The following is a 15487-nucleotide window of genomic DNA, read 5'->3' on the forward strand; positions in this document are numbered from 1 at the left end:
CTCGCCTGGAAAAGAGAGATGAGGTAGTATTGTCTAAGAAAGACAACAATTATAAGTTAGGACAGTTGTCCCAAGCTAGGACTCAACCTCAGAGACTCTTGTATGTTCACACCTTTCCAAATTCACCTCCCCATCCCCGGAGGCCCCATCCAGAACCTCCCTGCTCGACCTCCATTCTTGCTCCCCACACCTGGGCACCTTACCATCCTGAGGCCCCTTCCCTCTCCTCCCCCAGATCCTTTCTTTTCCTATTGACTGGACGCTGAGCTGCAGGACGCTGGACTCCCCTCCTGGCTCTCGGCCACGCCGTGTCCTCTGCCCGCTCTCCTTGACCATCCCACCCCTCACTTGAAAAAACTTGAAAACCCATGACCTAACTCGAACATGCAGAAAGTCCTGAAAAGAATCCTACCACAATTCAGCTGATGTTCCAGATTTACTTCAGATTTTGTTTAAAAAGAAATAAAATGTTATTTATTGTTCACGACCCCTTAGGCCCCTCCTTGAGGGTGGCGTTCATTTTGGAGCTGCTGCTTTCTTCCTAAGCCTGTTTTACATTTTCAATACATATCTATGTCTGCATCTTGAAACATAGTATGGAATTGTGTTGCATGTATGTTATTTTAAAATGTACACAACAGCCCTGGCTGGTTTGGCTCAGTGGATAGAGCGTCGGCCTGCAGACTGAAGGGTCCCGGGTTCAGTTCTGGTCAAGGGCACGTGCCTGGGTTGCGGGCTTGATCCCCAGTGGGGGTGGGGGGCGTGCAGGAGGCAGCCGATCAATGATTCTCTCTCATCATTGATGTTTTTATCTCTCTTGCTTCCTCTCTGAAATCAATAAAAAAATACATATTTTTTAAAATGTACACAACTTACTCTTTGCACCCTCCACCACCTTGCTTTAGCTTTGCAACACGCTATCACTGCAGGTTTAGGCAGGTGGATGCACCTAGCAGTCTCGTCCTCAGTGCTTTCTCTTCTGAGATGCCCCCTCCTCCCGGCTGGCTCAGGGCCCCTTTGCCTCCACTGTCTTAACTTCCCACCCTGTATTGTTGCTGCCATCTGTTTGCTAAACTCACAGAGGTGACTGGATGGGGACAGGGGTCAGTGGGCACTCTGCTCTGGCCCTCAAATTTCTGTCTATGATAAAACCCAGCCCCATCTTCTTGGGGTGTGTGTGTGTGTGTGTGTGTGTGTGCATGAACCAGTGTGCTTGTTCCTGTGAGATGTTTTAGGAGGGAGAGGATCTTAGCTCACCCTCGTTCATTCACTCAACACATGGACTGCGCCAGCCAGTCTCCGGGGAGACACACATTCGTCCCCATTTGGCTACCACAGAGTCCAATGGCTGCTGAGAGGAGAGTCACACAGGAGATGGTGAGACAATAGAGAGGGTGAGTCTGCCCCAGCAGAGAGGTTGGGCAGGGCTTTCCCGAGGAGCAGCGAAGAACCATGGAAGAGGAAGACAAGCAAGGAAGTGAAGATGGGTGGGAAGAGCATTCCAGGCAGGGGAACAGCGAAGGCAAAGGCCCAGTGGCTGGACGCAGCGTGGGGAGGTGAGGGTGAATGGTCCGCATTCATGTTGTGCAGGGCAGCTCCCAGGGCCTGAGAGCAAAGGGAAGCCTGGGGCAGGGGTTAGAGCTACAGGGGGACAGGATCAGACTTGCGTCTTACAAAGAGCTCCCTGGGTGCCAGGAGAGAAGGGACAGGGTGCTAGGATGGAAGCAGGAAGTGTGAAAAGGCTACTACAGTGCCCAGGCAAGAGGGGCTGGTGGCCCAGCCTGGGCTGCTACCTCTGGAGGCAGGGAGAAGTGGGGGAAAGGTCAGGGCTCAGGCTGCAGGCAGCTCCAGCCAGCCTAGAGACAGAGAGCAGCCAGGGGCCTCCCTCCCCAGGCCCAGGAGGCTGTCACACAGCACTCGAACCAAAAGCAGAGAGAACAAAGCCCAGAGGCGATTTCCCTCTTCCAGCTCTATCTCTGGGACAGGCCGGGGCAGGCAGGGTGGGAGGGTGCAGGTGCCAGTGGCAAGATGGGAATCCTGGATCCTCCTCCCTTGACAAGGAACCTTGGAAATGCTCTCAAGGCAGCTTCTTCCCAAACCCCTCAGGACCCTCCTGATGCCCCTCCCCCTCCTCAAGGAGTGGCTGCGGTGATATGAATTGAGCTAAGCCTCTCCCCCAAAACGCCCTGTCCCCAATGAGATGCAGGATGCAAAGCTCACAAACTCCCGACAACAACGCCTGAAATGCCACCAGTAGCAGCCATCCTTATAGGTTCAGCTGGTTCTGTTCTTAATCTAATTTATCAGGTCTCATTCCCTCTGCCAAGAGAAGGACTGGGCAAGTGAGGGCAAAGCCAGAGAGAACAGAGAAGAAAAAGATGGCTGGGCGGAGTCAGCGAAAACAAAAGCCAAATGACTGGCCCAGGGCAGTGCCTGGTCAGCTGCCACCAGCCCAGGTCCTGGTGGAGAGACCTAGTTTCCTTACTCAGGGGCCCCTAGTCCCCAGCATCAGCTATTGTGAGCTGTGAACCCAAGGTGAATGCCTTTACTCTTGGCCTCAGTGTTACCCTCTGTGAAACAGGATACCACCACTAATAGCGGGCACAGTGTTAGGATGGGATGCTATAACATCCATGGCCATGCCAGGCACACAGTAGGTGCTAGAGAGATGGCTGGTCAGATCACTGCAATCCAATCACCCATACAGCTGGAGGCAGGCTTTACTGACAGGGAAAGCCTCCCTGTCAAATTATTCAGGCTTTCCAGCTGTCCCTAATAAGTGTGTGCATGTGTGTCTCTCCACGTGTCTGCTTAAGGGGGGTGTGAGGGTCCACGTGAATGTGTGGGAGTCAGCTGACCCCCTACCCCACCCAGGCTGCAGCCTCCACAGTTGGAAGGAGACCAGCTGCCTGGTCAACTGTGGCTTAGCCCGATCCTTACCTTAACAGCCGTGTGTGATTACTAACATTGGCTGCTATGGTTTACTGAGCATTCACTGAGCCAGGCCTGGGGCTGGGCTTATCACGCACATTTGACTTCACCAGCTAAAGGGTTGCTATCATCACTCCCATTTCACAGATGAGAAAACTGAGACCCAGAGATGTTAAGTGCCCTGCCCACGCTCACACAGCTCAGGAGGGGCTTGGACTCACACCTGGCCATCAGAGTCTGTGCTCTCAACCACCAAGAGGCTCAGGATACCTCAGCCGGCTTCTGGGAGGTTACATGTCCCTTTCAGCAGCCTACAAAGCCTTGGGCCCTGCCTCCCACACAGGTTCCCCCCATTAGGACTGAGCCATTCTCGCAGCAACCTGTGATGTCAGGAGACCAGGCCAGGCTGCCGCGTGCTTGCTGGGTCCCAGGTCTGGGTGGAAGAGCAAGATTAGTCCCATGTTACAGATGGGAAAATGGAGGCTCAGCAAGGTCAAATTTCTTTGCCAAAATCAAACAGGCAGAATTCAGTCTAACTTTAGAGCTGGATCTTCACCCCTCCACTTCTCCCCACGAAAGGTTAGACACCTTCCCCAGGAAGTCCTCCGTGATCTCTGAGGTCTCTACTCTAACTGTGCTCACTTCAGACCAGTTAGGGAGCACTAGAGCCACTAGGCTAAAACGTCTGCCCAGTTCTATGTCCTGCTGGGGACAACAGCCCTTGCTTGCCCCCTCCCCTCCCACTGAAACCCAGTCCTGTAACCATAGTTGTAATTAGCATAGCTCCATCAATCAAGTACAGGGAGATTGTGAATGTTTCCTTCACATCCCCCCACGCCCCACCCCAGGAATGGCATCCCTGGAGTTGTGCAGGGCATATCCTGACCAGTTCAGGCGCACAGTAAGTGCATTTGTTCAATAATTATGCTCATTATAGCTGCCATGGACCGAGGCCTCCTATAATTCTTAACTCTTTCCTAAATTATTTCATTTGAGCCTCATGCTAGCCATATCACCAGGGGGCACTCTGCTTGTGCCCGTTGTGTAGGTGAGAACACAGGGGCACAGAGAGGCCAAGCAGCTCGCCCCAGATTGCACAGCCAGGAAGTAAGGGCTGCTCAGGGCTGAACTCAGCCACAGAGCAGGAAGATGAGAGCAGATCCGCTCCTAACCCTCCCAGTCCTTGGTGACCTGCACCGTCAGCCCTGACCCTGTCATTAGCTCAGGTGTGAACATCAGCTCCCACACCTGTCATTAGGAACCAGGGTGACGGGAGCAGCAGAGCTGTTCACACCCTGCCCCAGCCCTCCCCAGTTTCAGCTGCTGAAAGGCTGACAAACAGGGAGGCGCCGTTTTCTCCGTTTTCTCCGTGGAGGCGCTCTGTTCGCTAGTTCGCACTTGTGCAGCTCAAAGCCGTGACTGCCTGGGTGTGAAGGTCACAACTCCCGGCTCCTGGGTCCCCTCAGCTGGGGTGGTGATGCTGACCCACTGTCTGGGCACCTCTGAGGCATTCTCTTTGTTGTCCCGTTTGCTCCTCGCAGGAACCCCGTGTAGGAGATATTAGCACCATTCCTGCTTTGCAGACGAGAAATCTGAGGCTCAGAGAGGTTCCCTCACTTGCCCACAGCAGAAGTGGCAAAGCCACAATCAGAAGTGAGACATTCTGCCCAGGGCCAAAGCTCCCACCCACCATACCATGCTGAATCTCACTGGCAATGGAGAAGACCCCCAGAAACTCAGGGTGAAAGAATAACTTGGGGACCTGTGCCCCATGACCTATGACCACATCTTAGAGCTACAAGTACAGGCTTAAGCACTGGTTAATGCTCACAAGATTCTTGTTGAGAGAATAGGGCAAGAGGCTGTCCCCCTCCCCATAATCCAGTCCATGAACTTGACCCCATGGAGGGGAAAGGGCAGAGGGGCGCACGGGGCTGGTGAGACCGCCTGGAGAAGCACCTGGCCCCTCCTCAGGGCTGTGACTGTGCAAGGCCCTGGGAGCTCAAAGGAAGTCTTCTGCTCCCTCCTGGGGAGAGAACCAAGAAGGCTTTCTGGAGAAAGACACCTCAAAGCTGAGATCTCAGATAATCAGGTCAGTCAGCCAAGGGCAGAGGGTGGCTGCCTTGGGCTAGGAGTCTGGAGAGGGGCAGCACCCAGTGTCCTTGCCACCCCAGGCCCTCCGAGTCCCCACAGCTATAAAGGATGGGAATCCTTTCTTCTTATGTCTGCCGGAAAAGCCATGTCCCTCTCAGTTTGTCTGGATTTATTATAACCTTTTGTTAGGTCCAAGCCAGGCCTTGGGGGACTGGATGCAGGGCGAGGCCTGGCCCATCTCCTGGGATGAAGGACTGGAGGGGCCTGAGTCTTGATGGAGGGAGAACAGCACAGTCCTCTGTGGCTGGCACAGAGCATGCAATTGTGCAATGTTCGAGAGAACAGCTCAGGGACTGGACAGGACCCCAGCTGAGTTGGAGAGCCAGCTGGACTCAGGCACAGAGGAGCAGTGTGCAGGGCCCTGCCCCATCTCTGGGATTGTGAAAGACCAAGGGGGCCGGGTTGGGGGGAGCCTTGGAGGGGAAGGAAATGCCTCTGAGCTTGAAACAGCCCAACGGAGAGGTGGGGGCGGGTGGGATCACTGGGCAGTGCAGTTTCTGAAAGGGCTGTGCCCACACGCCCTGCGCCAGCACCGGGCCCCACAGCACTTGTCAAACAGGTCTGCCTGGGCTGGACCACAGGGGCAGGGTGGGGGCCCTGGCCAGCGTTTTCTTGCCTTCATCTGGGGCCTGGGAGGGAGTTAGGAGCAGCTCAGGGTCAAGGAGGGGTGCCGGGCTCACGGTGAGCGCACCTTGGGGAGGATACCCAGGCAGGTGGGCTGGGCAATTCTGAGTGCCCCACCTGCCTGGAGCCCCTTGTAGGGAGAAATTTAGTCAAGTGCTCTCTCCTAAATGGGAGCCCCACCCCCATTTTCCCTTCAGCGGGGACTAGGCAGACCGAAGTCCCGCCCCCTCCCTCAATCTCAGCATCTCCACGAGGCTCCCTTAAACCGGTTATTAAGTGAATACATTAGGCTTATCAAAACGGACGTGGGCTGCCGTCTCAACGCAAACACATCAAGACATGTCATTCCCTTCCCAACCCGCCCTGGGAACCCCGGGCTCAGAGACGCCGCCAGTTTCGGGGCTGTGGGGGGAGGGCGCGGCCAGAAGGAGGTCCGGACACCGCCCAGCCGCAGCGCAGACCCCAGCTCGGCTGCCGCCGGGGAGCGGGAACAGGAGGTGTTTCAGCCTGTGCCCCCCAACCCAATCGACCCCACACCCACCGAGCGCAGGGTGGCACCCCCACCTCTAGGCTTCCCAACGCCAGGAGCACCTGCACGCTCTCCATGGGAGGGGAACGCCCCCTCCCACACCGTAGTTCAATTTACCCGCCCCCGTGCGCCCCTAGACGTGTTTCCTAGGTCCCCTCCACCCGGCCTTGGGTGTAGCGTCTCTGGACACACCACTCCCCACCCGGGCGGTGCTTCCCGGCGCCAGGGAGACCCTGGAAGACGGAGGTCGCCTACCCCCCCAGCTCAGCTCCCGCCCTCCAGGCGCTAAGTCTGTTCTCTGGGCTCCGAGAACTCTCGGTGCCAGATACAGTGTTTTCCCGAGGACGCCCAGCCCATCCCTAGCGCCGCCGGAATTCCCAGCTCTAGGGTGGCCCGCGGGCCGCACGCTCCAGAGTGTCGCGCACTCCGGGCTCAGTCCCCGCCCTCCGGGCCTCCCGGGACCGAGCTTCCTGGGCTCCCAGCAGACCTCAGCCCCCCGCCCCGCAGCGCGCGGTTTCGCGAGGGCGTGTGGGAGCGGTGTGCGGACGCCTCCTCACCTCCGGGTCTGCACCTTGGGGCTGTATTTGCCTTTGTTTCTCTTCTTGAAGAGCGAATGCATGGTGGCGCTGGGGTGCGCGGGCGGGCGGGCAGCGGGTGGCGCGGGCCTGGGTACTGGGCGGCGGGGGGACCCAGCGCGCACCGAGGGGCGGCAGCGGGCGCAGGTGAACGGGCGACAGCGCGGGAGCCCGAGTGAGGCGCTACTGGGGCGCCGGGTCACTACTCGCGAGGGGCGGGGCGCCCGCAGACCCAGGGCTCTCCCGGCCGCTCCCGGGAAGGTGGTGCTTACCTTCCCGAAGGAGGGGCCATCGGACGGGCGGGACTTCCCGACGCGTCGGGCGCGCGCCCTGGGCCGGCGGGAGGGAGTGGGGCTCCCGGCCTGAGCTGGGGGTGGGGACACGGGGTCTTTCCGGACACACACACACACACTTACACACACACACACTTTTACACACACACACACACACACACACACACGCTGAGCAGGCGGGCGGGGTCGCTCGGACCACTTTCCTAAACATCCTCAGCCCCACCCTCACTCCCCGGCCTGGCGTGCCCCCTGGCTGAGGGCCTTCACCTGGCTCTCTGCTGCCTCTCCTGTTGGCTAACACCTAGGTGGGTCCTCCAGACAGGTGTGGCGAAGACCAGTCTGGGCCCTGGGCCCTGGATAGCTAGTGAGTTACGCGCAGGTGGTAGCAGTGTCGGTGGAAATTGAGAAAAAGGGGATCTGGAGTGCGCCGCTGGCGTTCAGATCCTGCAGCCACAAATGGTCAGCTGACTCCTCGGCGAGGCTTCCTATCGCTCCCAGCCTCAGTTTCCTCATATGTCGAACAGTGATAACCACACCATCCCAAAGGGTCTTGAAGAGATTCGTGTAGATAATTCACACAAAGCACGTAGCACAGTGCCTGGCCTGAGTGCGCAGAAGCTCTGCCATCATTATCACTGTGCCATCTCTGGCAGACAAAAAATCCTTTGAAACTTGATAACTCCAGACCCTGGCAGGACAGACTACTTCATAGCTGGTCATAAACGCTGGTGGTTTCTGGTTCAGAATAGCCACATTGCACAATGCTGCCAGCATGTGCCCGGTTACACTGTGCACTGAAGCCTGCAGCTGGACAGATAGTGAACCCAGTCCAGCAGTGAACCCAAAGGAGCCGGACAGCTGGGAGGGTTCAGGGCCTACCGCATGCCCCACACTGGGGATCAAGCCCACAACCCAGGCATACGCCCGGACCAGAATTGAACCATGACCTCCTGGATCATAGGTCAACACTCAAGCACTGAGCCATGCTGGCCAGGCTCCCCACCTGTTTTTTTATTGATAAAACTAGAAGCCCGGTGCACAAATTCGTGCACAAGTAGGGTCCCTCCACCTGGACAGCAATTGGGGCTATTGGGGTGGCGGGAGGTTGGTCAGCCAATCAGGGCCATGGGGCCAGCCAGCCAGGGGGAGGGGCTGCAGGAGGTTGGCCAGCTGGCTGGGGTGGGGAGGGCCGAGGGAGGTTGTCTGGCGCTGGGGTGGGGAGGAGAGGGGCTACAGGAGGTTGGCCGCCCTGATCGGGGTCATCCGGCTGGCCAGTTGGGTGGGGGGAGGGGCCACGGGAGGTTGGCTGTGGGAGCGCACTGACCACCAGGGGGCAGCTCCTGCGTTGAGCATCTACCCACTGGTGGTCAGTGCGCATCATGTTGATCGGTCACTTAGGCTTTTATATATATAGATAAGGAGGTTGATGGGAAAGTGGATTCCCAAGGGCTTACCCTGCCCCAGACCCAGCAGCTTTTGAAAACTCAGTGTCCTTTGGGCCTTCTCTTGTTTCTGTCACCAAAGGACTGAGCTTTTAGTGTTACAGAGACTCTAGAATATCTTATTCTTTTTATTTTATGTTATTTCTTGACTAGAGGCCTGGTGCATGTGGGATCCCTCAGCCTGGCCTATGCCTCTCGAAATCCAGGACCCTTTGGGGGATGTCGGACTGCCGGTTTCAGCCCGATCCCCACAGAACCAGCAGTCCGACATCCCTGGAGGGATGTAGTAGTGCGCAAAGCGGCAGGAAGCTGGGGAGGAGTCTGTGCCGCTCCAATCATCCTGGCCCGCTCAGCCTGCTGCCACTGCTCATAAGCTCGCTGAGTGGCGCTCCCGCTGTGGGAGCACACTGACCACCAGGGGGTAGCTCCTGCGTTGGTTGTCTGCCCCCCTGGTGGTCAGTGCGTGTCATAGCAACAGGTCGTTTGGTCGTTTGGTCACTTAGGCTTTTATATATATAGATTTTAGAGAGGGAGAGAGAGAGAGAAACATCAATTTTTGTTGTTCCACTTATTTACGCATTCATTGATTGATTGTTGTATGTGCCCTGACCTGGAATCGAACCAAAAACCTTAGTGTTGGAGATGACACTCTAACCAACTGAATTACCCAGCCAGGGGCAGAAACCTTATTCTTTTTTTTTTCCCAAATATATTTTATTGATTTTTTACAGAGAGGAAGGGAGAGGGACAGAGAGTTAGAAACATCGATGAGAGAGAAACATCGACCAGCTGCCTCCTGCACACCCCCCACTGGGGATGTGCCCGCAACCAAGGCACATGCCCTTGACCAGAATCGAACCTGGGACCTTTCAGTCCCCAGGCCGATGCTCTATTCACTGAGCCAAACCGGTTAGGGCAGAAATCTTATTCTTAAGGGGGCATCTGTGGGTGGGCTTAAGGGGGTCTGTGAGCCCCCCTACACTTGATTTTAAAATGTGTGTCCATATGTGCATTTTCCTGGGGAGAGTCTTTCACTCTCAATAGGTTCATTAATTCACTCATTCAACAGACTAACACTCTCCAGCCTGGCTGCCTGGTGCTGCTGCATTGATGAGAAAAGGGAAAAACCAAAAAACAGCAAAGGCCTTTCTCTTGGGGGAGGGGAGAAGATACATACTAATAATTTTTTTTAAATTGATGACCCTTAAATTAACTTTTCAGAAAGGTCTGGGAACCTAAAAAGGATAAAGGGCCCTGCAAGATGCCATGGCTCTGAAGGTGTGCATCAGGATCGGGAGGGCAGTTTGTAAAAATGCAGATTCCAGGGCTTTGAGCTCCTGACAGGGGAGCGTGGGGAGGGGCCCAGGAATCTGAACTTTTGGCAAGTCCCTCTGTGAGAAGCCAGGAGCCAGGGATCTTGCCTGCAGCCTCCCCTCACCCCCACCCCCAATCTTTTCAGGTGGGGAGCCTTTAACAGATCTTGCCAAATCTAACCCTGTCATTGCCCCTGTGAACTTGGCTCTGCCTGGCTCCTCTCTCAAACCCTCCCCCTCCTTCAGGCAGGGAGTTCCTCACTGGGCAGCTAAGGGCTTGAGCAATTCCCTTGGTCCTGCAGTGAATTCCTTCCAGGGTCTGAGGATAGGACAGGGCCTGGAGGACACCAAGGAACTTGCCTCCAGCAACTGATGGTGTGATGGTGTGGAGCAGGTATCAGGGAGGAGTCAAAGCTACAGAATATAAGTGGGACCCGCTGGCGTGGCTCAGTGGTTGAGCATCAACCTATGAACAAGGAGGTCAAGGTTTGATTCCTGGTCTGGGCACATGCCTGGGTTGCAAGCTCAATCCACAGTGTGGGGTGTGCAGAAGGCAGCCGATCGATGATTCTCTCTCATCATTGATGTTTCTATCTCTCCCTTTCCCTTCCTCTCGGAAATAAAACATTTTTTAAAAGGAAAAGAATGAACACATTATATATAAAAATATATATATATATGTGGGGGCCCACCTGGGACCTGCAGAAGCCTCAGCTCAGCACAGAGCTGACACCTAGGACCCCTTCCCCACACCCCAAGTGGGCCCTAGACAGGGGCTCATGAGGGGATCTTGTTAGTCCCCTTGCTTTTGCCCACTTCACAACTCTGCCTGGAAATCCTTTCCTTTACTCACCCCTTCCCCCGCCCCCATTACCTTTCCCTGCAGGGAGCTCTTTTGTGGGGGCTTAGCGGGGCTCAGGGGTGTTCAGGGCGGCACTGTTGCTCGGAAGGAAGTCATCAGATGGCCACTGGGAGGGGGTGTTTAAATAACCCAGGGTGAATCCACACCAGGAAAGGCCCCGCCCCGAGAAGAATGGGAAGGGATGCGGAGCACTGCTGAGACGCACGTAGGGTCAGGTGCCAAGTGCAAGGGAGAGGGTGAGGGAGAGAATGAACATGCATGTGTACGTGCACAGAAAACTTCTGGAAGGATCCACAAGAAACTTAGCCATGAGTCCCCTCAGGTGGGACAAGAGAGAAATCTAGCATTTGGACTTAAAAAAAAACATTCTTTTTTGTATGTACTTGAATTGCTTCTTCAATGTCTTTGTCCAGTTACGATTAAAAACTCGTTTAAAAATGACCAAAGTCTAGTCATTCCCTCTTCCAGAGACTTCCTTCTACCCCCTTCCCTGGACTGGGGGATACTGGTGGATAAGGATTACGGAAAATGTGAAATTTGGGGGGAAGAGAACCATGATGAGGAAGGCAGCCACTCTACCCGTTCAGTTGCTGAGAGTCTAACAGCCGTAAAGATACAAACAAGTACAAAGCCCACTGTGAGGAGTCTGGGAAGAAGAGCTGTGTCAGGGTCCAGAGATGGGGAGGAGGGGAGCAGCCTGGGGAGACCTGGGTTGGAGTCCTCGCTCTGCCCCTTTCAGCTGTGTGAACGTGGGAAAGTCCTTTTCCCTCTCTGAGCCTCTGTTTCCCTCATCTGTGAAATGGGCACAACTGTAGCATCCCCCGCAGAGGGTGAGCTCCCGTGTATTAAGCGCTTGCCCCTGGCAGTTAGTGAGGGCTCAACCAATGGGGCGGGGGGGGGGGGGGGTGTGCACATCTGTAGCTGGAGGCTCAATGCTTATGGGACTGAGGGGTATAAGCAAGAACTCTAAACTGTCTCCAAACCCTGGACTTCTCCCAACTTCCAAATCTCCTTTCCCACACCCCTAGGTTCACTTAGGGGAGGGAACCAGACTAGGAACCTTCAGGTGAGCAGGCTTGCAGCTCAGCTGCTGAGTAACAGCCATGACATTGACAGTGTTAATGCCACTTCTCATTTATTGAGGGTGATTCTGTGACAAGCAACAGGGTGTGTGCCTGACATGCCTCAGCTGATTGATTGTCCCCAAGGACCACCCCCACACCCTGGGGTGCAGCAGACCAGCCAGCTGAGAGGAAGCGCTTATGCTCCAGGGAAAGGCACTGAGGTCCTGAGCGGTCTGTGCCCGATGGGCTGGTTCCCAGGTCAGCCTGCTGGAGTCTTGGACCCCCACCCCCTCTACCCTCCCAGGCCCCTGCTGACTCAGCTGGGCCCCCACCCAGGAGCTTCAGGGGAGTTAGCAGGTTTAGGGAGGAATTTGTGTTGTGCCTCACTGTCCCTCCTCCCTCATCCTCCACAAGCTGGGCTCTGAGAGCTGGCGTGGCTGTGTGTGCATGCACATGTGTATACACGTGTGCACACCACTGGTCTCGGGCAGGAGTATGGGGTGGGAGCTGTGTTCTGGCCCTGTGCATCCTCCTCTGGGCAGATGGGATTTGTTTGGTTCTCCTCTTATGCCAAGTGACTCATCCCTCTGCCATGTGGGATGGGGGTTCAGGGAGGGTGTTTGCTTTCCTGGCATGTGCTTGATGGTTAACCCCACAGAGGTGGCACCTGCAGGGCCATTGGGTTCCCTGGCAACCAGGCCACCCTAGGCCCCTTAACCCTGTCCCCTCTCTGTAGCTGGGCCAGGCTGTGGCGCCCAGGAGGCCACCACTTTCCTGAAAGGTCAGGAAACTCTCATTGTTTGCTGTCGCTGTTTCCCCAGCAGCTGGAGAGCTGCTTGTTCATTCACTCGCTGGCTTGGGGTGTTTCTATGAACCAGTTTGAAACAAGAAGGGCAGCATTCCCCCAGCCCCAGAGAGAGGGGAGTGTGTAGGACCCAGCAGCCTGTTCTTACCCTATGAGCCTTCTCCTCCCAGGGCGAGGCCGGCCCAGCCTCCAGCGGATAGTCATTCTCCCATCTCCAACTGTTCAGGTCCCCCCCTCCCCCAGGAGCATTTGCAAATGCAGATTCTAGGGCCCCCTCTGAGATTATGGTGGGGTGGGTTTCGGTAGGGCCCAGGGATCTGCATATTAACAAACACCTACGCCCACCCCCATGCTAAGGCAGGTGGTTTCTGGGCCGCCCTGAGAGCACAGCTGTGAACAGGAAGAGAGACAGCACAAGCTCAGGCCTGGTCTGCACCCCCTGAGAAGAGCCCACGGGCTGTAGCTTGAAGCTAACATGGGTTTGAATCCTGGCTCCCACTCATCAAACTGTGTGGCCTTGGGTAGGTGGCTTAACCTCTCTGAACCCTGGTTTCCCTAAAATGGGGAAGAGCCAGTGCGCCTGGCACTGAGGCCCCTCTCTTCCTCTCTCTTCCCCCACCTACCAAAGGGACAGGAGGGAGCTGGCCCAGCTTCACTCGTGTTTTGTAACACATATTTACTTTTCTAGCAGAACAATGCAAGGGATGGAAAATCATGCTGGCCCTTCAGCCAAGATGGGCTGACTCACACTCGGTCCTGAGGGCCTGCTGAGCTCCCCACAGCCCGTGCTGGGCCAGAGGGGAGGCTGGGCCCTGGCAACCGGGGAGGAGAGGGTCCATGATGAGTCACCCTTCTGCCTGCCCCTGAGTCATTCCCCAAGAATGGCCCACGCTAGGTGGGGGCCCCTGCCAGGCAGCCACACCCTGCTGCCCCCACAGGGAGCCGCTGCTCCATGACCCCCTGCCAGCCCTCCCTGGATGCAGATGTGCACCTGTCAGCTGCGTCTGTTATCAGAATATGGAAACAACTCCCCACCCGTGGTTAAATAGCAACTGCTTTGAGCCTTGGATGCTCGGGGCCCCCCTGGCCCTTCCCGCGGAACCCAGCCCCTGATTCGCTCTCATCTCAGCAGGGGGCCTCTCCAACCCGGCCTCACCCACAGGGCAGTGCTCACTCAGACCCAGCCACACTACCCCACCCGGCCATCTCGCAGGTCTAGGCCTCAGCGTGCACCCTGGACCGCTTTCCAGCACAATCTGTCCCACATCTCTGGACACCTCATTTCCAGCCCGTCCCTGGGCCTCTCAGGCCAGGCTGGGAGTGCCGCCCAGCAAAGAGGTCACGCAGTCAGGGCAGAGAGTGGATGGAGCTGGGTGGGGCCAGACTGGCTCTGCCAGGCCTGGGATCCCCGCAGGACAGGCTGCCCAACCCCAAAACTCCCATCCTCCCCTCAACGCCTAAGCGTACTTCCTCCCAAGCCTACTTCCTCCCACCCGCTTGCCTCACCGGGCCCTGCCAGGGCTCACGTCTGCCAGACCGGTAGGGCTGCATTTCTGGGGCCAGTGTCCTGGATGTGACAGCCCCTGGGGATCCCAGGTCAGGAGGTTAGGATTCCATTCCTTTGTGAGGCTGGGGGCCTGAGTGATGGACAGACCAGGTCCCAAGGGGCAAAACAGAATAAAATTGGGTTTTAACTTTAAGCCAACCTGGGTTTGAATCCTGGCTCTGCCATGCAGCCAACTGTGCTACCTTAGGCAGGTGGCTTAACCTCTCTGAAACTCAGTTTCTCCTTCTGTCACATGAAGAAGAACCAAGGAGCTTAGATGTCAAGCCCCAGCTCCTCTATTTCCTAGCTGTGTCACCCTGGGGAAATGTCTTTACCTCTCTGAACCTCGGTTTCTCCATCTGTAAAATGGGGACACTGGAGCCTACTCCATGGGGTCTTAAAAGGATTCAGTGAAGTCAGACACGCAATCATGACTTCACCCACGTTTGTTGACCATTTACTATGTGCCAGGCCCTGTGCTAGGTGCTTGTCTTGGGGGGTTGGTATTACGTTTTCCAGCTGTATTGAGGTATGATGGACATACAACAAAGTGCACCGACGGATGAGTTTTGACGTAAACACCCAACAGTGAAGCCATCACCACAGTGCAGATGATGAACTGGCCCTCTTCCTCTCCCATTTTTCAGACATGGAAACTGACGCGCCAAGACATTACCTGCTTGCTCAAGCTGGCCACGAGGACACTCGGAATTTAAGCCCTACAGTCTGAGCCAGCACCCTTGTCCCCACCTTCACTGCCATTCAGCAGGGTGCTTGGCACAGAGTCCGTACTCAATGCCATTGCTAAATAAATGAGTGAGAAGGTCAGTGCATAGGGGTGGTTACAGGGAAGGTCCTCGGAGGAGAACAAACCAAGGGTTAGTAGATCCTGAGTCAGAACTAAGAGAGAAGAGAAAGGGTTCCTTCGTTAAAAATTGATTGAGCACCTGCTACGTGACAAGCCTATGCTAGGCACTCAGGATGCCGGTCAAGCACAGCAGGCACAGGTTCCTGCCCCCGCAGAGCTGGCTGCAGAGGACCAGGGCTGGGGGAGGGGGAGGGGGACAGTCTAAGTTTGAGGTCACTTGTGGGTGAAAGATGACACCTGTCACCAGGTCCCCAATTACAGAGCACCCCCAGGCAGACAAAGTCATGGAGCAGGGTCCTGGGGCCACTGTGAGGGAAGCCCCCAGGCTATAGGCTGAGGGCGGTTGGAGCCCTAGTTAGGAAGGAGGGACCCCAGTTCCCTCACCATCCTCCCTGCTGCACATCACTGACATTTCCTGGGGAATTGGGGCAGGATCTCCACCTCTTGTCCTCACAGTGCCTTCTGTACATTTACTTATCCG

General features: G+C 56.1%; 1 protein-coding gene across 1 annotated transcript in view; it reads right to left on the reverse strand.

Moving 5' to 3' along the window:
- PPL (periplakin) overlaps positions 1 to 7003 on the reverse strand; it is a 50496-nt gene extending 43493 nt beyond the window's left edge. The window contains exon 1 of the mRNA XM_008141766.3: positions 6796 to 7003. Coding sequence (XP_008139988.2) covers positions 6796 to 6857 — 62 coding nt within the window. The 5' untranslated portion in view covers positions 6858 to 7003. The remainder of the gene's footprint in view (positions 1 to 6795) is intronic.
- Positions 7004 to 15487: the final 8484 nt, after the last annotated feature.

The sequence above is a fragment of the Eptesicus fuscus genome, chromosome 4 (assembly GCF_027574615.1).
Source record: "Eptesicus fuscus isolate TK198812 chromosome 4, DD_ASM_mEF_20220401, whole genome shotgun sequence".
NCBI lineage: Eukaryota > Metazoa > Chordata > Mammalia > Chiroptera > Vespertilionidae > Eptesicus > Eptesicus fuscus.